At 38.4% G+C, this 27,034-nt stretch overlaps 2 protein-coding genes across 8 annotated transcripts in view; both read left to right on the forward strand.

The window, feature by feature from the left end:
* The first annotated feature begins 246 nt into the window (after positions 1–246).
* memo1 (mediator of cell motility 1) lies at positions 247–16,269 on the forward strand. 5 transcript variants are annotated; one of them, XM_017461446.3, is made up of 10 exons: positions 259–382; positions 636–713; positions 5,848–5,929; positions 6,178–6,246; positions 6,341–6,453; positions 6,814–6,925; positions 9,155–9,297; positions 12,724–12,800; positions 13,018–13,122; positions 15,400–16,269. In XM_017461446.3, exons 1-10 carry the CDS (start codon positions 337–339, stop codon positions 15,529–15,531), a joined length of 957 nt encoding a protein of 318 aa, XP_017316935.1. In that variant the 5' UTR covers positions 259–336; the 3' UTR covers positions 15,532–16,269. The 5 variants fall into 5 exon arrangements, with proteins under 5 accessions (XP_017316938.1, XP_017316935.1, XP_017316936.1 ...); XM_017461447.2 differs by having other exon boundaries at positions 260–382; positions 632–713; XM_017461449.3 differs by lacking the exon at positions 636–713 and having other exon boundaries at positions 247–382.
* A 3,565-nt stretch (positions 16,270–19,834) lies between these two features.
* tasp1 (taspase, threonine aspartase, 1) overlaps positions 19,835–27,034 on the forward strand; it is a 36,826-nt gene continuing 29,626 nt past the window's right edge. For 2 of the 3 annotated variants that reach the window (XM_017461451.3, XM_017461452.3), the window contains exons 1-3: positions 19,835–19,990; positions 21,709–21,926; positions 25,303–25,370. In XM_017461451.3, coding sequence (XP_017316940.1) covers positions 21,782–21,926; positions 25,303–25,370 — 213 coding nt within the window. In that variant the 5' untranslated portion in view covers positions 19,835–19,990; positions 21,709–21,781. Of the gene's footprint in view, positions 19,991–21,708; positions 21,927–23,656; positions 23,753–25,302; positions 25,371–27,034 lie in introns of all 3 variants that reach the window. The other variant, XM_053677318.1, reaches the window with a different exon arrangement.

The following is a 27,034-nucleotide window of genomic DNA, read 5'->3' on the forward strand; positions in this document are numbered from 1 at the left end:
TAAATATATCCCAATTGGGTAATACCGTTTCTTATCAGATAATAAAATGTAATTAAACAAAGGAATGCATAGTTCTTTGGACCCTTCTTTTAGATAAGTATAAATTAAAAAAAAAAAAAGACCTATAATAGATCCCAGCTATTCGGGGTCTCACGAAAGTGCTGATTGGGTATTCAACGACACTCCGATACGCCCTTTTACTTTCGTCGACCAATCAGAAGTCAGTATGTCTTTAACTTCATGGCCCAATAAGATTCGCAGTCTTTCTGACAGGACCTCAGTAGAGTGTTGGCAAACCAACCCATCCGGATACCGCTCGAACTTGCTTGCAAGGGGATGAACTACTCCGTGCTTTGTTCTACAAAGCCATCAATTATATCAAGTGACCTTTCTTTCGGCTTTTTGATATGACCTTCCTGTTTTCTTTTTCCACGTAAAAGTATTTGTTAGGTTTTCTGACATCCTCAGCGTTCGTGTGCGGCTTTTCTCAAACTACTTTGTTCATTCTGTTGCTAGCTAGCGGTTTGGCTATTGTTCCCCAAGTATTATTGAGTTTCCTCCCTACTGACAAATCAGAGTTTAATTTTTTTTTTTAATTTTTTTTTTTTTTTTTTTTTTTAATCTGACCAAGATAGGCGGCTCGGGTACCAAGATGTCGAACCGAATGGTGTGCAGAGAAGCGAGCCACGCCGGCAGCTGGTACACCGCCTCAGGTAGAGCCAGGGGAAAGGGGGCCGATGTCCTGCAAAGCTAGCTAACATTAGCTAACATTAGCTAGCTGGCGTTGAACGGGTGGGGGCTGTGTGATCAGCTGTGAATTTTTAAATACCTCGGTCTACATAACAAGGCCTTGGCTTGCATTCGAGTGCTCGTTGTTGTTATTGCTTAGTTGGCAAGTATTATTAACACTAACTTTTAGGGCCTAGAGCCAGCTGATCAGATCACATGTAGTGATTTGTTTAACGAACCCTTTTTTTTTGTTGTTATGGCTGTGTATTACCGAGTGAGTTTAGGGACAAAGCCGCTGGCTAGCTAAGAATGTATTTGGCTAACCGGTAAGCTAAAAATATCATGAATAAAATCGCTGATGTATTACATTACAAGTGAATGTAGTTAGGTAAAGCAATGTCAGATTTAAAAAAACAAAAAACAATCAAGCATCAGTTGATGGCTATGGTGCTGCGGATATCTTTAAAAAAAAAATGATTTTCCTGTTAGTATCCAACGCAGCATATGGGAAGCTAGTTGTTATAGCTAACTAGCCATTCTTCGATAGAAAACACAAATTAGCTACGATTATTAACTACCTAGATCGTATACTGCCTTAGATCTAGAGGTGTACATGTTAGACCGTGTTGTAGTTAACGCACAAAAACATAACCCGATTGCCTAGATGTGTCAACTAAGTCTAACCTCTGAGTTGGGTTCTTGGCTAGCTGTGCTGTTTCCAAACTGGCATCTTATTAGTCAGCAGATTTTGAAGCTGGCTTAAAGTGTCAGTTTGCTGGCACTGGCAAATCAGAATGAATTTTACTGCCTGGACTTCATCTACATGCTCCTGGCAAGCAAAACCTGCATCCCTCTGACCTGCCTTGCTCATCTGGTCAGATATTACGGCACTTAAAACGTGTTTTGACTTCATGTGACCTGTGTGCACTCTGATCGTTCAATCACCAATGTAAAAAGGTGCGATTATTCGGTATTCGCATCTCTTTGACATTTCAGTGTGCCGGGGTATCACACAGGCTTGAGATCGGGTCAGCGACGAAGGCAATCGAGGTGTTTTAACATCATTCTAGTCTAAATCAGACTTTCGGTACGGTACTGACTAGCAAGAACACACTGGTGAGCTCCTATTGATAGAACATTACACCAGTAGGTCCTTTTTAAGAGTTTGCCACAAGATGCAAAACACCTGGTGAACCTTAAGAACATAAAAACCAGGCTGCGGTCTGCTTAAAAATGTACATAATGGGCTGTAAAAATCTGGGATGACTTGAACCCTATTGACCATGCATGCATTTCACTTTCTGAAGACAAGGCAATTAAAAGGTGGCATGAAATCCTTTGAGAAGGCATTCGGTCTAGACGTTCATCAAACGGGATGCTAATCGATTCGACGTTCGCGTGCTTACGATTGCAAAGTAGTAAGCGTCACAGTAAGGGTTTTAATTCTTCCAGCTCTCTGTCATTAGCTGCTGTGTATAAGTGTTTATGTTTTGAGGAAAATATGTGAAGAGGTTTTTGTTGTCTGATTTCTCTGGTGTCTGGTTTGTTTTAAAATGTGCAAGACATTTGTGGGATTTGGCAAATACTCTGTTCTATAGAGACAATAATGTGAAATGTTGGATCATGTTCAGGTGATCCAACAGCAACTGTCTTGCCACAGTCCCATGTCCAATTAAGTAGGCTAAAAGCCACAAAACGGGGGGGAAAACAAAGAGTCTGGCTAGTGTTGTTTTATGCTGTGTTAGTGAACTAGTGTATACTATTATAGTATTTGTGCTGCACTGTACTGTATTTTGCTTAGTGTTTCCATGTCTATTTGTATTCCTGTTTTTGGAAAGAGCTAGCATTTGTTTAAGTTACTTTGTCACCAACCCTCTGACTTGAGCTCTACCTTCTTACAGGTTTCATCTCCAACCAAAATCCAACAAATCAGAACTTCTTAAGGCAATGATTAGATGGTCGGGTGGGCACGATTATGGTTGTAGCTGCAGTCTTCAGGAAGGTAGATCTCCAGGAACATGGTTGGTGACCATTGGTTAAAATTAATTAATATGTATAGTAAAATACTTCCTACCAACAGCCAGACCAAGCCCTCGGTTCACGTGTATAGTGCAGCTGGCGGTGGGATGTGGGAAAGTGCCGCGCATGCCACAGCACTGCGGTGCAGCAGGCTTCGTTTCAATAGGGAGTAGAATTGCCACATTCAGAAAGTACTTTTGTTTCCATCAGTAGCTATTTACAACTGAGCAGTTGAGGGTTAAGGGCTTTGTTCAGGGGCCCAGCAGTGGTGGTGTAATTTCAAATACACACATCATAAGCAAGCTTATGTATGACTAACATCGCCGCACCTGAAAGAAGTATGGCTAAAGATGTGCTTCCAAATTGTTGGTATGATTTTGCAGAGCTGGCATCCTAACAGAATCCTTTACCTTTGAACTGTTTTAAAGCCAGATAGCCCATGATGATGATAATGATAGACACTCGGAGCCCTGGGGAAATTGAGTAAACTCGCTCCACAAACCTGCACAACCTTAACTAGTGCACTAGAATTAGCCAGCTAGATTCTTGTTATTGGCTTTGTATTCAGCAATACTCAAATTGATGTGTACAATAACATTTTTATTGTCATAATACTTCTGTAATACTTGGGAGACCTCAATAATAGCAACAGATAATTTATTTTAGGGCTGCAAAACTAATCCACAAGATAGAGACATCACTGCCGTGGTGCATTACATCACTTGATTTAGACTAAAAATGCATTTGATGGAAATGGCGGTGCACATAACAGCACTCTAAAGTATTGGAGCTGTCTCTACATTATGCTACACTGTTGGCTTAATGACATTGTGTTTTCATGTGAGTAATATTTTGATTTGTAATACTTTTGTTTGTGGGAATGTGGGAAAGCGGTGCAAGCACAATGTACTGGTTTGAATCATGCTTATTAACTGCTGATTTGCACTATCATATCTGGGTTTTCTAGCTGTTTTGCACCTTTATGGCCATCATTAATCATTCATGCTCTATCATAAAACATTATCCCGACCTACTTTGGCCAAGTAGTAGTTTGTATGACAGCTGGATGGGTTAAAAATGAGCATGGTCTCAAATGAAGGATTAGTTTATGAGACAAAAGTTTTCTCGTTTCAAAATATCATGAAGCATATAGTAGGTATAAAAGTCTACACACCCCTGTTAAAATGGCAAGTTTTTGTGATTAAAATTGTTTTAAACCAAGATAAATGTCAGAATATTTCCAACCCTCAATGTGAAGTTACAACGTATAATAAAAAATTAAGGGGGAAAAACAATCAAACATTGTAGGCAAAATAAGTGTTCCTTTGACCTTGTTGCATAAGAGTGCACAACCTTTTATAATTTGGGACATGGGAATGAACCATTTGGGAATGAACCAATCACATTCAATCTTATGTTCAAGAGTAATCATCATACAGCTGACATCAATTCAATTGTTCTGATCAACCCCGAATAAAGACCAGCTGTTTCTGTAGGATTTTCTTGACATCATCTTGGTTTCATCTGACTGCTGAAGCCACGGTCTGCAAAGAGCTGACAAAGCCTGTACAGGATCTCACTGTCGAAAGGAATCGATTAGGAGAGGGGTACACACACATTTTCAAAATGTTATATGTAGAGTAAAGACAATGGAGCACCACAGTGACATGACCAAGAAAAGGACATCCCTCCAAAATTTACAAGACAAAAACGTACCAGGGAGACCAACAGACCAGCAACAACATTAAAGGAGCTGGAGGAATGTCTGACAAGTACTGATTACTCTCTGAATTTCAATTTGGGAAAATATCACCAAGTTAGGATATGCCATGCAGATAGACTCTTACTCAAAATGACTGAGCAGTGTAATGAAATAAAAAGGTGCTTCGACAAAGTATTAGTTTAGGGGTGTGCACACTTTTGCAACTAGGTTATTGTTGGTGGTTTAACCCCCCACCCCCCTAAAAACTCAGATTTTCATTTTATTTGTATATTGCTTTTGTTCATTAAAGATGAGAAAAGATCTGACATGATTTATCTTTGCGTCATTCTATTGCTTCACAAAAACCTTCTATTTTAACAGGGGTGTGTATACTTTCATGTTCATTGTATGCAATGGCAAGCAAAATGAATTTAGCACTGGAGTGTTTCAGTTAGTGAGACAGCCAGTGGATATTGGACTTGACATAATATTAGTTGTATAAAAGTGTCTGAAACCAGGAATGCTGTCACCTTAGGTTAGTTTGGACATCTCATTTGGTCTCCATATGCACTTGATAATAATCTAATGCTGTGACAGATAAATATCAGTCATTTTGTATGGCAGTTAATGACTTATTTAATTAAGCCTTAAGCATTCAGTAGTAGTGGTAGTTTAAATATTTTAAATAAAAAAAATACTTTAGCATTTAATTAGTATTTTGAAATGTAATCCAAGGAATTGAATAGTCAGTAGAAAAAAATCAGCAGTAAATGAATTGATTATCAAAATAATTGGTCATCTTATGTACTTGTTTTTTTCCCCACCCCTGTCAGGCATCCTATAATAGAGCTCATAATGTGTTTGGGGTACAGCCCTGAGGGGAGCATTATAAATGTTCCAGAACTCAGAAAGTTCTCCTTTATTTAGTTACCTCATGCTGGGGGAAAAAAATGCAATGAATTAAATAAATGAATAAAAAAATAGCAAGGACGATAATAGAAATGTTGGTAATACAGTGGTTTACAGATGTTGTATGAATAAGTATGATTTTGTAGTTTTAAGATATCTTCACCTGTTCTCAGAGCAAGGTGAGTAATCAAGAACATGAGGTGCTGTCATTTTCACAGTGGGTATTATGGTAAATATAACTGTAATATACTAGTGTTTACTTATATTTGCTTAGTAAATCTTTAGATTGTCTAGTTGGGAAGTTTAATATACAGATATTGATAATTTAAGTAATGGACATATTATATTATGCATGTGGGCAGAAGCCTTTCAAATTAAAGAAAGAAAGAATGCCAAAGATTTAGAGCACCAAATACGGTCTTGAACTTTTGATAGTTAAGCTGTTGATTATTTAATGAGTTTTATTTTTTCTTTCTTTCTTACTTTAGGATCCCAGCTGAATGCACAGCTGGAGGGCTGGTTATCTCAAGCACAATCTACATTAGGACCTGCTAGAGCCATTATAGCACCGTATGTGACTGTACAAGTTTATAAATGAAGAGCATTGTAAATAATAATTTGCAGACTTCTTAAGTTCTGATTTATGATGTCCTGCATTCATTTTGCTACGTTGGTTTTACTTTGGTTTTCTGACGCAACTTTCTTTTATTCGCTTTACACTGAACATGGTAACCAATCACAAACAGGTTAATGTAGATATAAATTAGTGCTGAATTCGTACTGAAGAAGAGCCTTAAGCCCCACCATCTATTTCTCAGGCATGCTGGTTATACATATTGCGGCGCTTGTGCAGCACATGCCTACAAGCAAGTGGACCCTTCTGTTACGTGAGTTTAAATGACTATGTAGTGCAATATTGAGCTGAAGTTTGAATCATTTGAGAATGATGTTAGAATAATTGACAGCATTCTTGTTTGGTAGCCGGAGGGTATTTATTCTTGGACCTTCCCACCATGTGCCCCTGTCTCGATGTGCTCTCTCCCCTGCTGAGGTCTACAGAACGCCACTGTATGACCTGAGGATCGACCAGAAGGGTAAAGCTCTGTTCATTAGTTTTTGTTAGAATGGTATATTATTCTAAAAGAATGCACATGCAATTGTGTGCATTCATTTAGAGTCCCATTAGGATCTGAGAGCTAGCATTTAATAAGTTCCACAAAAATGTAGGTTTCCTTATTTAGCAGAGCTACGCTTGTCACAACACCCTCCCTGAATAATGTGTTTTTCACTAGGTATTCTCTAACTAGGCAACTAACCATCTATTTAAACCTGTACTTTATGAATAACAACCTATAGCATCGCTAATATGTATTGGTGCCTCAAAAAAAAAAACTGCGTTACTGCTGCCCCTGCACCACACACACCAACAATTTATTTGTATTTCCCCCTTTTAGTGTATGCTGATCTCTGGAAAACAGGCATGTTTGAGAGGATGACTTTGCAAACAGATGAGGATGAGCACAGCATTGAGATGCACCTGCCTTACACTGCCAAAGCAATGGAAAGGTAGTGATCACAAGGCTTTCAATCATGAACCACCATTGCTCATGGGTACATCAAATAAGGTCCCAAAACATCATGTTTAATAATACAGTAATGTATACTACATTGTTGTGTATATGTAATGCCATCCTGAAAAGTACAGTGCATGCAACGCACATCAAATAGTAGATATACTGCGTCCATTATTATCATTTCAGGGAATAATGGCAATCATTGACTACATTTATATGGACAGCAGTAATCTAATTATTGTCCTTATTCTGAATAAGACAGTATTCTGATTAAGGTGTTTACATGAGTTGCTTTTAGAATTCTCCTTTCATGTTCCTGTTGTACATGTTATAGTTCATAGATCGATTAACGGCACACGTCATTACGTCATCACGCCAAATCGTTCGACGTTCCTTCCAGAATTTCACGTATTGACATACATCGTTATGGTACCGTATACAGTTTTGGGTGTTTTTATGTTAAATTTTTACAAAAGCTTTCAAGTGCAGTTAAGTATTTGTCATGCTATACGTGCAAATAGACTACTTGAAACCGTGGGCTGCGTCCCAAACCGCGTACTGAGCTACTATATAGTAGCTCGGGTACATGTATATCTCCTACTATATAGTAGCTCGGGTACATGTATATCTCCTACTATATAGTAGCTAGTAGGAGATATACATGTATATCTCCTACTAGCTACTAGTAGCTCATGTACATATACATGTACCCGAGCTACTATATAGTAGCTCGGGTACATGTATATCTCCTACTATATAGTAGCTCGGATACGTGTATATCTCCTACTATATAGTAGCTCGGATACGTGTATATCTTACTATATAGTAGGTAAGTATGCGATTTCAGAAGCAGCCGTGCTGTCTTGTTTGCCGTGTGTGTATGTGTCCTGTCACAAAATGTGGTGAAAACTCCCACACGACGTTAATAGTGTGATTAAGGTGTTTACATGTCTGTAATACACGTCGATAACGCCACTAAAACAGGAATACTCCACATGTCTTAATTCCATTTGTGTTTACTTGGAGTATGACTTTAATCAGATTAAGATAATAAATAAAAGATTGCTGTTTACATGCTAGTTTCTTAATCAGAGTATTGTCTTAATCAGGTTAATATTGGATTATTGTTGTCCATGTAAATGTACTGACTGTTTACCAGTTTTGGCAGGTTTTTTTTTTTTTTTTTTTTTTTTTTTTTTTTTTTAAACTCTTTAAAAAAATTAATTAATAAATAAATAAAAAATTTAACAATTTTACCATACTGTTTCCTGAAGATAGGGAAGTCAGTTTTAGTGCTGGAGACAGGTCCGTGTTAGAATAGGGCTTCATATACATTATTCAGAAACGTAAACATTTTGAGAAACACTTGTATGGAAAAACCCTGTTACGATGTCTGAACCTTATAAAATGTTAAACTGTTCTGCCTAGATGAATAAAAGAGTACATAGGATTATACACTCTATATCCTTTCTGGCAGCTTGAAAAAATCTGGACATTTTCATTTGACCTATCTTATCAACAAGGCATTTCCACTCACAGAACTGTCGCTCACTCTGTGATTTTTTTTTCGATGAGTTTTGTGCACAATTCTGTGTGAACTCTAGAGATTATTGTGTGTGACATTCCCCGGAGATCAGCAGTTTCTGAAATACTCCAGTCAGTCCATCTGGTACTAACAACCATGCCACAGTTAGTCACAGAGATCACCTTTTCCCCCATTCTAATTTTTGATGTGAACATTAACTGAAGTTTGGCCCATGTCTGCATGATTTAATGCATTGTGCTGCTACCACATAATTGGCGGAGTTGAATATCTGCGTAAATGAGCAGGTGTACAGGTGTTCCTATTAAAGTGGACTGTGAGTGTACAGGTGCATCTCAAAAAATTTTAATATCATGGAATAGTTAATGAGCTGATTAGAGCTCTTCTCAGGTCGACATTTCTGTATTATAAATTCTTTATTCTAATATTTTGAGATACTGGATTTTTGTTTTCCGTGAGCTGTACGCCGTAATCATCGAGATTAAAACAAAAAAAGGCTTTAAATATTTTACTTTGTGTAATGAATCTAGAATATATGAACGTTCCACTTTTTGAATTAAATTACAGAAAAAAATTAACTTTTCCATGATATTAATTTTTTGAGATGCACCTGTATATTTCATATAACCTAGACATGTATTAATTAATAGTAATGGTTGTTTTCCTTCTAAATCACAGCTGCAAAGATGAGTTCAGCATTGTTCCTGTGCTGGTGGGAGCTCTGAGTGAATCTAAAGAGCAGGAATATGGCAAGCTGCTCAGCAAATACCTTGCTGATCCCTCCAACCTTTTTATTATTTCATCAGATTTTTGCCACTGGGGTGGGTTCTCTCTCTCTCCCTCTCTCTCCCCCCTCCCGCCCTCTTTCTCCCTTTCTCTCTGTCTCTCTCTCACTCACACACACATACGCACAACCCTTCTGAGTTTAGTATGATTTGTCTGAGGTCACTAAGTACTAACCTTGGCAGAAAAGTTAGGAAGCTTGCGTGACCTAGATGTGTGTTTGTTAAAATTTAGATATTCAAAATGGGTCTGTTAATTCACAGAGACTGATCCTGACTTTATAATGCCTGTTGCTTTTGCTTTCTCAGCAAAAGTCTGTTGTGTTTGCACCTATTTTGGTTGATTGTAAACATGCATTGTTGTTGCACAAAGACCTGACGAGAATCTATGAAGAACGTTTGGAATTTAGGAATCAGTTTGACATTAGCTAAAATACTATCCACTAATTATTATGGAATACCACCAAGACTGCGAGTGCTATTCCGCTTAACTAACACTTTCCAATGGTGTAACTTTAGAAGATCCTTATTGCCCGGTGCCCTGTTAGTGGTTAAATGATCTTAAGCTGTGGTCTAGCCTGCAATAGCTGGACACACAAACACATCTCAAAGAAACTCTGAGTGTTTATACTAGAGAGAAATAAAGCCATACAAGTTTCTTGATACTTACTTGAGAGCGATTGCTGAGGGCCTGATGTTTTCAGGCATGTTTGATTTTCTTCATGTTGTGTAGTGTAAAACCCTCTCTGACTAATCGCAATATCATAGCTGAGAAACAGCAAATGAGAGTCTTCAGAGAAATCCAATCCATCAATTCCTGAATCCAGTTTCACATCCATCTATTTGTGTGGGAGGGGACGGGCAAAGTGTAAACATAATATTGCTTCTATAAGAATTTGCAGCATGTCATACTCAAATGGGTGTTAGGAACAGAAGAAATGAAAGCAAAAATGATGTGATTCCTGGGTGCTTTCAGTTTAAAGACTACTTTTTTTTTTCACTTTACCTTCAAGTCTTTTTTGTAGATCAGACAGTCCTCACTGCTTGCGTCTTCCCAACAAATATTTTTTCTCGTTTCCATACAAAATAGTGACAAAATCGCATGATTTATTTGTGAGAAAGTGGGATTTGAGGTTCTATCTTACTTTGGCAGTGAGCACTCCAGGTGAAAGATTGTCATCCACCAAACCACAGATGATTAAAGTCGTGTAATGTGAAGGGATCAGAAATTCTGAGACTGAAAGTCGTGTATTGCGCATTAAACCTGTTTTTGGATTCCTCTATGAGCCGAATATGCCTTCACAAAAATGCATTTGGCTTTTTTTTTTAATCCACTGTTTTCATTTGCTGGTAATTTCCTTTACTGTAACTTAATTGATTTCAATTCTATTATGGAAACCAAGACAGCTCAAACTATTAAGTGTTTAATGCAGGCATTTCTTTACTATTGCAACTCTCCTCCTTCATTAAAATTATACTCAAAACCTGATAATATATTCATAGACCACAGTATTTCTGCCCTCAGTATTTTACAGTCCGCTGTGATTAATACGTCTGCCTCATGCGCCCGTTATAAATCCATTGATCAGTGCTTCCTGGATGAAGTCTTTTAACACTGTAAATGTACTTTGGTTAAGTCAGTATACTCAGAGTTGATTAACCTTGATCACAGGACTAGAAATGTCAACAGATTACGTTGAAGGTTAGGTTTTTTTTTTTTTTGGTTAAAAAAAATCACTTTTTGGAATACTCCCCCAGGTGCTGCTATTGGAAACGAGCCATAAGCTCCGTAACACTATGGAACCAACTTGGTAGTTGTTATTGGTACCAAGAACTTTGCTTTTATTCTGCCACATGGTAAATGCAACACCAGTACAGTAGTTAAGGTCTTGTATCAGCAATGCTTAACACCGCCTTCTGACCATGCATTGGAGATCACACCTTGGCCATAGACATGGATTTTCAGTCTTGTTGGCCAGAGCATGGTAAATGGCACATGTTTCTGGCCCTTTGCCCTGAGGATACTCAAGTACCATTGGTATTTAAACCCTAGGTAGCAGTATTTCTATCAGGAAGAGAGGCGACCAGAGAAGTTTTTTCCTGTATTCTTAAAGAATGACCCCTATCTTGGACTATGATCTGACAATATTAGCTGTAGCATAAATGGGCCTGGATCTCTGCAATACCTTTGGGGAGTTTTTGGGCACCTAACTAGATCTATTAACAAACTTGCGGCACTTGTCCTATACATCAACAAAATGTCAAAAAACAAACCAAGCTGTCATTGTCATGGTTGTTGGAACAATATCCTATAAGCTACCGATTACACAATCTAGCTATAAAGTTGTTAGGAAAGAGGGGATTACTAACATACCTCTCTTAAGCAAAACCTAAGCACTTGGTTTAATCTAAGGCTGTATTACTAACTATCCTACTTCGATAAGTGGATCCTTTTATTAACAACGTGGTTGTAAATGCTATTATTTTACCTAAGATTCCATGGTTAGAAAGTTTTTAAATATTATATATGATATTCTCTAGGCCTTGCCTAGTTACCATATAATCACTCTGGTGATGTGTGCATCTGTGACAGATGGGAGTTGACCGAGGTACAAAATTCCTAGGTTGTACTGCACCCATAGCCCCAGCTGGCACAACTTACTAGCTATATTCCCACATCACCGTGCATGGTTAACACAGATCTTGGACAGTAACAGCTGTATTTCAGGCCCAGCATTTTGTGTTGTGTGATGCCTGTAGGCCATACAAAATTGAATTATTATACGCACACCCGAATAGGGCACTCGTTAAGCTTGTGGTCTGTCAGTGTACGCGCCTGCTGCTAGTAATTCGTAATTTGTAATGATACGAATGTAAAGTTTGTGTGTGTAGTATAATAATATATGACAGCAAGGTTAAATGCTCAAATCTGTTCAAAAGTTTAGAAGGTGTGCATTTATTTTTGTATAACAGCATGGGTAGTTCCAGCTCTAACATGAATATGTTAATATTAATGTTCTATTATGTTATGTCTAAAGTAACTGCTTATTGAATGCCATTGATCAGCAGTGATGAGTTTATGTTTTCAGGTTTCCTGATAAAATGACAAACGAGAGAGAGAGAGACACTGTTTATTTCAGCTATAACATAAGTGAGAACAGGAACTCAGTTGTCTCTCGGATATTCCACAACATTAAATCTAAATAAAAACCGTTAACACTCACAGCGCTGTACACAAAATTAAACATTGTAATTGTTGCGAAATCATTATGGTATGAGCGGAATAACACACTACAAATTGTGCCGTTATACAAAAACGATGAACATCACGATTGTAAATTGCAAGTTAATTAGTAGATTTGCCTTTTGGGGTAACAATGAGAGAACCTATAATAAGTGAACAGTTTAAACAGATTTAACATTGAGTCTTGTCAGAATTTCTCAACATTTTTGCCATCTTTTCAGGTCAGCGGTTCCGTTACACATACTATGATGAAAATCAGGGCGAAATCTATAGATCCATTGAGCATCTGGACAAGATGGTAAACCTATTTCTATTTGTATTAAGTCATTGTTTTGGAGTTTACACACCGGGTAATAGAAGTTTGGACGATTTCTATTATTAAAAACTCATTTTGCTTGATCAAAGAATGTGAGAATCTATTAATTTGTCATTAAATGCATATCTAAGTTTTTTGCTTTTTGAAGAAGCCTGTAACAAAAAGTTTAGTGTTAACGTGAACATTTTATTCCCTTTAGGGTATGGGAATTATAGAACAGCTGGACCCGGTCTCCTTCAGTAACTACTTGAGAAAATATCACAATACTATTTGTGGTCGCCACCCCATTGGAGTTCTACTAAATGCAAGTTGCTTTTCTTCTTTTTATAGTATAGTAGAGTATAGGACTACATTCAAAATGAGCTTGTAGCCTTGAGTAACACTGTGCAAATTAAGCTGTATATTAGTGTGTGCATGTGTGAAATATACATACACACAGTACTGTTATAGATTTTTATTTTGTCACTTCTACATGATTGAGTCTGTAGAAAAACAATTTAGATTCCCAAACATTAGTTTTCCAGCACAAAATATTAGAGAGAAATATTTGCATGTCATTAAAGAAAGCAGTGTATTATGTAAGAGACACTTTTCAGACAAAAGACATAATTAAGGCTGCTGGGTTTTGCTGCAAAAATAAGAAGCAAGTGCGACAGTCAAAGTCTCCAGATGAACTGTGACTGCCTCTGGAAGATGGTCAATAAAACTTACAGCTCATTTCCATATAAAACTGCATAAAGTGTGCACGAGACTACAAATTTTTATTTAAAGAGAAGAGTTGTCAAACTAAATATTGACTTTGTTTCATTTAATATATATTTATATATATATTAGTATCTCATAAAAGTGAGTACACCCCTCACATTTTTGTAAATATTTGATTAGATCTTTTCATGTGACAACACTGAAGAAATGACACTTTGCTACATTGTAAAGTAGTGAGTGTACAGCTTGTGTAACAGTGTAAATTTGCTGTCCCCTCAAAATAACTCAGCACACAGCCATTAATGTCTAATCCGCTGGCAACAAAAGTGAGTACACCCCTAAGTGAAAACGTCCAAATTGGGCCCAGTTGGCCATTTTCCCTCCCCGGTGTCATGTGACTTGTTCATGTTGCAAGGTCTCAGGTATGAAATGGGAGCAGGTGTGTTAAATTTGGTGTCATCGCTCTCACACTCCCTCATAGTGGTCACTGGAAATTCAACATGACACCTCATGTCAAAGAACTCTCTGAGGATCTGAAAAAAAGAATTGTTGCTCTACATAGAGATGGCCTAGGCTATAAGAAGATTGCCAAGACCCTGACACTGAGCTGCAGCACGGTGGCCAAGACCATACAGCAGTTTAACAGGACAGGTACCACTCAGAACAGGCATCGCCATGGTCGACCAAAGAAGTTGAGTGCACGTACTCAGCGTCATATCCAGAGGTTGTCTTTGGCAAATAGACGTATGAGTGCTGTCAGCATTGCTGCAGAGGTTGAAGGGGTGGGGGTCAGCCTGTCAGTGCTCAGACCATACGCCGCACACTGCATCAAATTGGTCTGCATGGCTGTCGTCCCAGAAGGAAGCTTCTTCTAAAGATGATGTACAAGAAAGCCCGCAAACAGTTTGCTGAAGACGAGCAGACTAAGGACATGGATTACTGGAACCATGTTCTGTGGTCTGATGAGACCAAGATAAACTTACTTGGTTCAGATGGTGTCAAGCGTGTGTGGCGGCAACCAGGTGAGTAGTACAAAGACAAGTGTGTCTTGCCTACAGTCAAGCATGGTGGTGGGAGTGTCATGGTCTGGGGCTGCATGAGTGCTGCTGGCACTGGGGAGCTACAGTTCATTGAGGGAACCATGAATGCCAACGTGTACTGTGACATACTGAAGCAGAGACTGGGCCGCAGGGCAGTATTCCAGCATGATAACGACCCCAAACACACCTCCAAGATGACCACTGCCTTGTTAAAGAAGCTGAGGGTGAAGGTGATGAACTGGCCAAGCATGTCTCCAGACCTAAACCCTATTGAGCATCTGTGGGGCATCCTCAAACGGAAGGTGGAGGAGCACAAGGTCTCTAACGTCCACCAGCTCCATGATGTCATCATGGAGTGGAAGAGGACTCCAGTGGCAACCTGTGAAGCTCTGGTGAACTCCATGCCCAAGAGGGTTAAGGCAGTGCTGGAAAATAATGGTGGCCACACAAAATATTGACACTTTGGGCCCAATTTGGACATTTTCACTTAGGGGTGTACTCACTTTTGTTGCCAGCAGTTTAGACATTAATGGCTGTGTGTTGAGTTATTTTGAGGGGACAGCAAATTTACACTGTTACACAAGCTGTACACTCACTACTTTACATTGTAGCAAAGTGTCATTTCTTCAGTGTTGTCACATGAAATGATCTAATCAAATATTTACAATAATGTGAGGGGTGTACTCACTTTTGTGAGATACTGTATGTATATTAGAATTTGTGTTTTGTTTTTAGATGACCTTATCTCTTGATCTACAATACATGTTAAATGGCATGAGGTTTCTCCATTTCATGAAATTACATTCTAAAAGATTACTCTCTTGTGTTTTCTTTAGGCTGTGGCAGAGCTGAAGAAGAATGGTTTAGACATGAACTTTTCTTTCCTCAATTACGCTCAGTCCAGCCAGTGTAGAAACTGGTCAGACAGCTCAGTGAGTTATGCTGCTGGAGCTCTTGTAGTTCATTGAGGTGAATTCACCCAGGAGCAACTTCCATGGCTTTCGTTGAAGACCCCAGAAACTTCCCCAACTATTTTAAACAGCCCAAGCACCCTCAACCTCTCCACCTTCTAACCCTGTTTCCTTATTTTCTCCTTGAATTTTCCAGTGGAAGGACCTTAGATTTGCTGAGATGAGCTAAAAGCATTAAATACTAATTAAATATCCAACTCTTGCATCCCCTCCATTTTTTTTTATTTCTGACTCAACTTGGTAAATGTTCTAGTTTTAAGTACAATTGCAGCCTGCGCTGCTGTGGATGGTTTTCAGTTTCTTGCTAGCTTTCCAGCAGTGGATTTTGTAGTGTGATGGAATCTGCAAGGACTTTACGTGTCAAGTTCTTAAATATCTGTTAGAACGTTTGATTCCGTTAAAGTTGAAATAAAGTAAACGATATATCCATCTTGACATTGCCCTCTTTGCAGATATCTGTTAATGTAACCTACCTAATAAATAAAGATCTATCATTATAATGCTGCAGTTATGAAAAGAAAGAAAAAGGAGGTGACTGACTACTCTGCTACATTCTTGTAGATGCTGAGAATAGTAGTGAGTGAGTAATACTGCCATCATTGTTCAAATACCTGTTTCAGTTTTCAGTAAAGGGCTACACAATACACAAAGTCCCCGATTCCTCTGGATTACAATATGTCAAAGTTGTTTTATTTTTTACTTCAGTCAATTAAAATGTCTTTCTTCTTATCCTTATACTTTCTTCCCTTTTTCTTATTTTTGAAATTAACCTTTTTTTTTTATTTATCAATGGTTTAGTAGCATATTTAAATAGAATTTTGACCGCCATTTAGAACTAGAACGAATCTTTCCTGTTATGTGTTGATCACATGTGGTTTTAAGTGGAGCATAATTCAGCAATATCACAAGAGTGCTGTTTAATTTAAATCTCAGCATGACACTGATTCAACAATACAGTAGTACAACAGGTACTCCCGCCGGCACAGATATTCAGTACAACAGCACAACTGTGTGTGATATTGCTTTTATACAACAGTTCTATTAACAAGAAATTAATATTGAGTAAGTGGCATTTCAGACATATGGTCAAAAGTTTTGTTTATTTTTGTTCAGTCAACAAAAACAGTTCCCAAAAAAGCCACTACTGGATATAGATCGTTGCATGGTAATACAGACTGACTGACTGACAGCCCATAGGAAGTGTAGTAATGGTGTTAATGTAACAAACTATTGCTAAAACAAGCAGCGAAATGTACCACCAATATTACTGGTGGGTACTGGGAATACTTTTTATAATATATAATAACATTAAACTTATTTTATGTCTATTTTATGCTTTCTTGAGTATCAAGACAGGAACGTTCATGAATTATGTGTGGCACAAAACTAACACCGTTCATTCATCCTTATCTTCCATATCATGATCCTCTGCCCTCTCACGAGTAGCTTTTTTAGCTTTAGGTTGTCCGAAGTAAATTTAGTATAGTGTGTTTTTGTTTTGTTTTGTTTTTTTTCCCCCCCATCCTGCTGAACTGACTGTCTCTTTCTCCTTCCAAGTCTAAAACAACAAATGTAAGAGTGACAGAATTGAGGTCAGGGCAATTGAAAAATAAAAGCTATATATTAAAAGCCCATAGTGGCATCTGTATGAATGACAGCTAAAACCCTTTACAAACATGATACGTCTCTCTATGTAACTATTGAGCAAGTTTCTATTTGTGAATCTATATGTAGGCTAACAGACCAGTGGTTTTAAAAACTGAACAAACTGTGATGGTGAACATAAATTAAGATAAATAGATTGAAAATGGATTCAACCAGTACATGCGCACAGCTTTATCCATATCAAAGTTTCTTCTACTACATCTGTTAAAGTAACTACATGTTAAGACTTTAGGCTCCATTAAGACTTACCTGAGGCGATCTGATCGGTCCTGTGAGGGCTGGCGCTGATAGAGAAGTGTTCCCATTGGCTGCGGCGGGTAGGTATTACGGCCAATCAGGAAAGTCAACGTTGCGCAACCACATGCAGAATATCCCCACGACGCTTATGTACGGAACTCGCTTTTGGGGAAATAATAGTCTATAATAATTTATTGATAAATTAAGAGATTTTGGTAAAGTTATTTTTTCTTTTTTATTTTAGGCTCGTCTTTTTGCATGTTGATATAGTCACAGTGTTTAATGAGAGAGATTGGAATTAGCAAAGAAAGATTAACCTCTATCAAAGTGATGGAAAGGCCAAAGTGGACAAGCGAAGGCTTGGACTTGCACGGCTGCTTCTGGAACATTCTCGCTCACCTTTATTGATGTAACTCATGATGGTAGCAGCAGAATGAATTCTGTTTTTTCAGTTTACAGGTATATTATGTCTGACTATTTACAGAGAAATGCACCCAAATTAATCGAGAAGAACTATCATGCAGCAAGACAATGATCAAAAACACACTGCCAACTCAACAAAGGACTTTATCAGGGGGAAAAGTCTTTTAAAAAGTCTTTTAGACTGCCCAAGGCAATCTCCAGAGCTGAACCTAATTTAGCACGCATTTCACCTCCTGAAGAAGAGACTGAAGAGAGAACACCACCAAAACAACAACTGAAAGAGGCTGTGGAAAAGCATTACAAAAGAAGCAACCAACAATTTGGTGAAATCAGAGAGTCGCAGGCTTGATGCAGTTATTGCAAGCATGGGAGATTAAAAATAGTGGAACTTTCATATATTCTAGATTCATTACACCTGAAGTGAAATATTTCAAGGCAGGGTTCAATATCAAAAGTAACAGTCTATCTGCTGGCCTCCAGCTGCTTTAAGTACTACAGTGCATCTCATCCTCATGGATTGCATCATATTTGTCCATTCTTGCTGTGAGATGTTTCTCCACTCTTCACCAAGACATTAGCAAGTTCTCGATCACATCTGGGGGTACACATGTTTACATGTAATTTTCCACTGCGAAGACAATCAGCTGTCCTTCCTGTCTCCCTGTAGCACTGTCTTAGTCATCTTACATTACAGACATTGCAGTTTATTGCTCTGGACACATCTGCAGTCCTCATGTCTCCCTGCAGCAGGTCTATGGCATGTTCACGCAGGTGAGCAGGAATCTTTCTTCTGGTGTTTTTCAGAGTCAGTAGAAAGGTCTCTTTAGTGTCCTAAGTTATTGTAACTGTGATCTTAATCACCTACCGCCTGTAAACTGTTAGTGTCTTAAGGACTCTTCCAAAGGTGCATGTGCAAAAATTGTTTATGGTTCATTGAACAAGCATGAACAACATCGTTTAAACCCTTTCCAATAAAGATCTATAAAACTTAATTGTATTTGACAAAACTATCTTTAAAATACAGTCTCCTGAAAAATTAATAATTTATTTTTATTCTGTATTATTTAAAAAAATCTTCTGTAAAAATAATCGTTAATCAAAGAAATTTATTTATTACATGCATGAAGACAGCCTAGCCACTCTATAGTGTAAACATAATTTGGACACAACTGGCTTGTATATATGGCTTGTATAACTGGCTTGTATATGAGACCAGTTACTGTGAAACAACTTGTTGAAATGGAGAGAAAGTTTTTGTTTGCATTTCTTTCAGAATTGTGGAATTAATTATTATTCATTTAAAAGAAGGCATAAAAGGCAGAACTATTGGTTATCAGTATTGGCTGAGAAATTTAGTATCGGTGCATCTCTTTTTTATATATATATACATACAGGTACATCATGAGATGAGCAAAAATCACATTGAATTGACCTTAAATGGTGCCTCTTTCATCGTATAACCATGGAAAAAAGAGAAAAATAATCCCACACTACAATAAAAGCAGCACTGGCTGGTTGGTCTGTGCAAGATATAAGCCATAAAATACCTCAGATGATTTAGCACTTGCTACGTTATTATTAATATTAGGCTATATATATATTTGTAAATATTCTTATTGTCAAGGAAGTGGGTCAAAATAACTTAAACTTCAGGCTTTATCCCCATCGTTCATTCTGAGTCAAAATTTACATTTGCATTTAATGGCATTTGGCGGATGCCCTTATCCTTACTTTATTTATACAACTGAGCAATTTAGGGTTAAGGGCCTTGCCCAAGGGCCCAGCAGTGGTAGCTTGGCAGTGCTGGGGCTTGAACTCCTGACCTGTTGATCAGTAACCCAGAGCCTGATGGTGGTTTTCTTTTCGTGCTCCCAGACGTCAATACGCAGGCGCAAAACATGACCGTATACCACTCCAGTACAGTAGATGGCGGTAAAAGCACTCGTCATCGGTTTGCGAGACGCTAGATGAACTAGCGAAGAAGATCACTCATAGTTAGAAGAAGAAGAAGAAGAAGAAGAAGGAGGAGGAGGAGGAAGAAATAAATAATAAATAAATAAATAAACAAACGGGAACAACGTTGCTAAATTGGTAGTACTAAATAGACAGTACAGCAAAACATACGTTATTGGTATGTATTTACCTTTTATGCACACTGAAAACTACCTGGGGTACTGAGTTAAAATATATATGTTTTGGTTTTTATTTTTATTTTTATTTTTTTGCACGATTAATAAAATTGTATTAACTGCCTACGACATTAATTGAAATGCATTACTGTGTACTTTAGGCTGTAAAGCGCCATGTTTTGCTCAGTGTGATGCTTTACTATGAGACAATCTTCTCTGCAGTGCTTTTACTTCTAAGACGTCATTACATTTTAATGTTTATAATCGTCAGTATAAACGTACAGCCTGCACGGTCTTACTGGACCCCATGCTCGAAGACTTTTCAATAAATTATTACCTACTAAATAAAACTGATCTATTAAGGGCATGGGATCCTGTAGAACTGGGACCTGAGATCCACATATACAGGTGCAGCTCAAAAAATTTAAATATTATAGAAAAGTTTTTTTTTTTTTTTTCTCCTGTAATTTAATTCAGAAAGTGGAACTTAAATATACTCTAGATTCATTACACATAAAGTGAAATATTTCAGGACTTTTATTTGTTTTAATCTTGATGATTACGGTTTACAGCTCATGGAAGTCAAAAATATATTATCTCAAAATATTAGAATAAAGAATTTATAATACAGAAATGTCAACCCAAGAAGAGTTCTAATCAGATAATTAACTCAAAACACCCACAAAGGTTTCCTGAGGCTTTAATCTCTCAGTCTGGTTCAGTACACAACCACAAACATGGGGAAGATGAAAGTAAATGCTGCATTTCATTTGGAAATCAAGGTCCCAGAGTCTGGAGGAAGAGTGGAGAGGAACAGAATCCAAGTTGCTTGAAGTCCAGTGTGAAGTTTCCACAGTCAGTGATGATTTGGGTTGCCATGTCATCTGCTGGTGTTGGTCCAGTGTGTTTTCTCAAGTTGAGGGTCGATGCAGCGTCCAACAGGAGATTTTAGAGCACTTCACGCTTCCATCTGCTGACGAGCGTTATGGAGATGCTGATTTCCTTTTCCAGCAGGACTTGGCACCTGCCCACAGTGCCAAAACTACTAGTAACTGGTTTGTGACCATGGTGTTACTGTGCTCGATTGTCCAGCCGACCCGCCTGACTTGAACCCCATAGAGAATCTATGAGAGACACCAGACCCAACAATACAGACGAGCTGAAGGCCACTATCAAAGCAACCTGGGCTTCCAGAACAAACATCTCAGCAGTGTCACAGGCTGATCGCCTCCATGCCACGCCGCATTGATGCAGTAATTCCTGCAAAAGGATTAAATCCCAGACTGAGTATCGAGTGCATAAATTAACATACTTTTCAGAAGGTCGACATTTCTGTATTATAAATTCTTTATTCTAATATTGTGAGATACTGGATTTTTGATTTCCATGAGCTGTAAGCCGTAATCATCAAGATTAAAACAAATAAAAGGCCTGAAATATTTCACTATGCGTAATGAATCTAGAATATACAAAAGTTCCACTTTTTGAATTAAATTAAATGAACTTTTCCACGATAGTCTAATTTTTTGAGATGCACCTGTATAAGATATTTTTGTCACAGTTCTGTTGTTCATAGCGGTCATGATGCAGCATGTATCAAGCTGTATCATTCTATGTAACAAAAGAATAGTATCTAATGAGTACTGTAAATGAATAAATGTTATTACTCTTCATATTCAACACATTATGAAAATAGTTTTGTCCTGATTTTCTTCTTTAGGGATCACAGGGCCAGTATGTATATGCTGTGAGAGATTGGTAGACCAAGATGCAACTGCTTCTGTGCACGGGTCATGGAGAAAGCGATAAAATCAACAGGGTGCAAAGGGAACGTGTCCCCAATAAATTATTTAAGAACAATACAGAACAGCAAAGAGCAAACTATGCAGATCTCCAGCAAAGAGGGCAAAGCTGTAGGCTTTGTATTGGTCCATGCAGGTATGTGTTTACATTTTCTGAATTTAATTTTGAACATGAAAAAGCAGATTCAGTAGGCATCATGTTTAGGTATGTTTTAAGCATGGGATAATCCATGGCTAGGTGTCGTTTTAATGCATGATGTGGAGGTAAAGAACCGCCGCAGAGTGCATTAAAATCATGTACTGCACACCTAGCTATGAATTATCCCACTTATTTCGCGGTCACTTGCCAGCAGTGACAAGTTAAAGCTGTGATTTATTTATGTTTGCAGTGCAAAATTTGACAGAAAGGATAAAAATAACTGGTATTTTCATTTGTTATTTTAATCACGGTACTTAGAACTAGAATACTGTCTGCTGTAAATCATACACAGAGATAAAGTAGTGCGATAAGATTGCATTTATTTGAATGAATTATAATAAATAGTTATGAGAGAGAGACGTGCGTGTGTGAATTACCTGCGTCTGTGATGCTGTATGCGACTGTAACTGTGTGTTACTATGGTTACAGTTGTTTATAGGCAACACATTAATTTAATACGGGGATTAAACTGACTGGAACCACCTGTGCATTATACTCTCTGAATGTGCACCTTCCAGCCAATCAGAATCAAATGTTCAGACAGACCATGGTGTAAAGGCCTTTGCTATCATTTCATTCTGGACAAAAAAAAGACACACCCCTACCCTATACCACTATACCATTACTGTGTAGGGTCTCCGCTTGCTCTTAAAGCAGCCTCAATTCTTTGTGGCATGGAATCCACAAGATGTTGGAAACATTCCTTTGGAGATTCTGGTCTGTGTTGATCGCATCGCACAATTCCTGCAGATTGTTCAGGTGCAATTTTCATGGTGCAAATCTCCCATTCTACCAAAGGTGTTTTATTGGATTCAGATCCGGTGACTGGAAAGGCCACTGAAGAACATTGAACTCATTGTCCTGTTCATGAAACCAGTTTGAGACGACTTTTCAAGATTCCAGAGTTTATTGTCATATGTACAGGAAACAGTCTGTTACATTCTTACTCTGTGAATCCTCCCAGCAACCTCTGACATAATTTAAACAGGACAGCACAAAAGCATAAATTACTGAAGAAAGAAAAAGATGGAAAAACATGTAAGAAATTAATGTGCAAAGGCCTGCAGAGGTAGGCTCAGTGGTTAAGACGCTGGATTACTGATCAGAAGGTTGTTAGTTCAAATCCCAGTACTGCCAAGTCGCTCTAGATAAAGGCATCTGCTAAATACTGTCTCTGCGAGGTGGGGGGAGGGGCAGTGGATGAGAGTTATTTATAACTCTCATGGCCTGTGGATAAAAACTGTTTTTCAGCCTTGTTCTTACTTCAGCACTCCTGTAGCATCTGCTTGTTGGTCAGAGTGTGAATAGGCTGTGTTATGGGTTGCTATTGTTCCTACTGATGTTGTGGGCCCTCCTGATGACCCTGGTCTTGTAGAGGCTCTCCAATTCAATTAAATTTTATTTGTATAGTGCTTTTAACAATGGACGTTGTCTCAAAGCAGCTTTACAGAAATATATAAACACAGGATACAGATTTTAAGTGTGTCAATTTATCCCTATTGAGAGAGCTGGTGGTGAGGAAAAACTCCCTGAGATGATATGAGGAGGAAATCTTGAGAGGAACCAGACTCAGAAGGGAACCTGTCCTCATCTGGGTAACAATGGATAGTATGAAAGTAAAAGAAAGTTCATTATGGTTTTAACATGAAGTCTGTTTGTTGAACTAGTCCACTGTTCACCAAAGGAGACCCGAGTGCAGAACTGAATGTGGTAATTGCAGTCCCAAGGCCATAGCAGCAACCGTAGTCCCAGCAACCCCAGGGGTAAGGCTGTTCCAGAGATGTTTTTGCTTTGTGAAATGGACATTATCATGCTGGAAGTAGCCATTAGAAAATGGGTGAAGTTTGGCCATGAAGGGATGCTCATGGTCAGCAACAATACTCAAATAGGCTGTGGCATTCAAATAATGATTGATTGGTAGTAACAGGATCAAAGTTGCCAAGAAAATACTCCTCACACCATTACACCACCTCCACCAGCCTGGACTGTTGACATAAGGCAGGTTGGATCCATGGTTTTGACCCGACCATCTATGAGTCTCAGCAGAATCTGGTCTATAAAAAGTAGATTAGGAATCAGTTTTCATTTCATTATATTTTTTATTCCACCTGTGTTACTGTATTATTTTAGCAACCATTTTTGTTACTTCCATATAAATTTTTTAAACTTGGATAGCTGGGCTTCCAAATGGGTCAGCGGTAAACTTTTGTAACTCTGAATCCCGATGATAACCAGGGGTCTGTGAGATCATAATTGGCCTTGCTTTCTGGATGGGAGGGATGACCTTGGTCCCTCCCTTGTTAATTAGAGCAACACTTGCCAATTGTGGGCACTGTGTGAGCTCATACACAAGAGGCCATTTCGTGCTATCCTTTCGGTGCATTCACCTGATCTGTAATGTTGCACGAGCAGCCGTTTTAATACCCATTTTCTGAATAAGCAATTTATAATTGTTGCACAGAGAGAGGCAGTGAGGTGAGAAGTGCCCATGAATAAATCAACAAAAGTTTTTTAAAAAAACAAAAAAACAATCAAACAAAAAATTTCCTGTGCAATTAAACATGTGGAAGCAAGAAAAACGAGCCACAATTGATACACGAGTCAGAAGTTTAAAAAAAACAACAACAAAAAAGCTTACGGAAAAGATATTATATGACAGAAGTCATAAAAATATAAACAATAATGATAGTGTAATTTACCACAAAAAAACCCTATATAGCCAAAAGTTTGTGGACACCTGACCATCACACCCATATGTGTTTTTTGAATATCCCATTCCAGATTTAGTCCCCCTTTGCTGTTATAAAAATCATACATTTTCTTGGAAGGCTTTCCGCTAGATTTTTGAGCGTGGCTGTGGGGATTTGCCCATTCAGCTATAAGAGCATTAGTGAGGTCAGTTACTGATGGTGGGTGAGAATTTATCCCAAAGGTGTTCTCTGGGGTTGAGGTCAGGGCTCTGTGCAGGATACTCAAGTTTTTCCAAACAAACCGTATCTTTATGGGGCTGGTTTTGTGCAGAGGGGCGCTGTCATGCTGGTACAGGTTTGGACTAGGCCCCTTAGGTCCAGTCTAGTTTTTAAACTGTAATCCCACAGCATACAAATTCATCCTATATAATTGTGTGCTTCCAACTTTGTGGCAACAGTTTGGGGGAGTCCAACATGTTTGGCCATTTAGTGTATGTTTCAAGAAATCAGTTACTCAGAACTACTTCTAAAAATGTAACTTTTAATATCTTAAAACTGTCAACCGTGTTGTTTTTTAGGTAATATTGAAATATGAATGCTTTTTATTTCTTTTTTTTATGCAGGGGCAGGGTATCATTCCGAATCCAAAGCCAAGGAGTATAAACATGTGTGCAAAAGAGCCTGTCAGAAGGTTAGTACGTTTCATATCTTATTACCAGAGTTTTAATCCATCATCATAAATGTCTTGCAGACTTGTTTTTCTTTTATTTATTTATGTGCAGTGAATATTAAAAGTCTACACACCCCGGTTACAAAAATCGCAAGTTTTAGTGATGTAAAAGATAAATCATGTCAGATATTTTTCCACCTTTAATGTGATAGCAACCAACAAAATTCAAGTGAAAAACAAATAGAAATGTTTTATGACAGAAAAAAACATGAAATTAACTTACACACGTGTGCATACCACTTAACTAACACCTTTTTAAAGCACCTTTTTCTTGTAATACAGCACTTTTTATGTAAGAGTCTACCAACTTAGAAGATCTTGATTTGGAAAAATGTTCCAGATCTGTCAAATTGCAATGGGACCTCACAAAATGATGTGAATGCGCAAGTGAACTTGAACTTTCTTTGTAAGTTTCAGTCTGTTTAGGCACATAATTAAAAAAAAATAATAATAATACACTCTACACTTGAAATGGAGAACCATGGGAAGCAAGCAGGTGGCTTCATGTTCACTCACGATCATCTGCTGGCACTCCAAACATCTGCTCCACGCTCTGGAATGCTGTTCAATATTTTTGAAGAACTGCTGAGACCATACAGAAGATGCAGAGTTGGACTCAAAATAAAGGCAAAGAGGAGATGCCTTCCATCTTTGGCTTTCAGACAGTCAGGGTGGACGTAGATGCTACATTGAATGGTAAGAAGAAAGGTGGAGGGGTTGCACATGCTGTAAGCTGGGATATGTTAATGCAAAGGAGCTTCACTGTTGCCCAAACATTGAACTGTTGGCTGTTGGTTTAAGTGCACATTATCTGCTGAGGGAATTCACAGTCTCCATTGTGGTGATTGCAGCTGATGCAGAAGTGGCATGTGACATACACTCGGCTATCGCGAGACTCAAAGGTCGACGTCTTCCCCTTCCTCGTCACCCTGTATCATAGACTTTCATTATAGAGTTCTGACAACTCTCTGGTGGTCAGGTGCATCAGGGATGGACAGGAAGAGGAGTACAGCTACCTGGACAACAATTTCATGGAGAGTTGCAGGAAGAACCAGCTATTCTTCAATGTGGCCAAGACCAAGGGGATGGTGGTGGACTACAGGAGGAAGCGGACCATAACCAGCCCCGTTGCCATTATGGGTCAGGATGTTGAGCTGGTTGACACCTACCGATACCTTGGTACCATGTCAACAACAAGCTGGACTGGAACGCCAACTCCCAGGCTGTGTACAGGAAAGGGATGAGCAGACTCTATTTTTTAAGGCAGCTAAGGTCTTTCAGTGTTTCCATCAAGATGTTAGAGACCTTCTTCCAGTCTGTGGTAGCGATACTTCTTTGCAGCAGTATCCTGTGGAGGCAGCATCAGAGCTGGAGATGCAAAAAAAAAAAAATAAAACTCAACAAACTGATCAAGAAGGCTGGTCTGGTCTTGGACTGCTCTCGGGTTGGTTTTGTGGTGGTGGAAAAAGGACACACAATAAACTCAGACATTCTGAACAATGAACAGCATCCCCTCCATGAGCTACTGGTCAGTGGAGCTCATTTAGTAGAAGACCCATTCAGCTCCTCTGTAGAATGGGGCAGTACCAATAGTGAGCACACTGTACAACAGCTCATCACTGTTC

Source organism: Ictalurus punctatus, chromosome 29, assembly GCF_001660625.3.
Source record: "Ictalurus punctatus breed USDA103 chromosome 29, Coco_2.0, whole genome shotgun sequence".
NCBI classification, from domain to species: domain Eukaryota; kingdom Metazoa; phylum Chordata; class Actinopteri; order Siluriformes; family Ictaluridae; genus Ictalurus; species Ictalurus punctatus.

What these genes read in the sequence shown, in the direction of transcription:
- memo1 (XM_017461446.3), top strand. Translation starts at nt 337, where the DNA reads ATGAACTACTCCGTGCTTTGTTCTACAAAGCCATCAATTATATCAA. An exon ending in GCTAGAGCCATTATAGCACC is followed by an intron (nt 5,930 to 6,177) that starts GTATGTGACTGT and finishes TCTATTTCTCAG; the next exon opens with GCATGCTGGTTATACATATT. An exon ending in CCTGAGGATCGACCAGAAGG is followed by an intron (nt 6,454 to 6,813) that starts GTAAAGCTCTGT and finishes TCCCCCTTTTAG; the next exon opens with TGTATGCTGATCTCTGGAAA.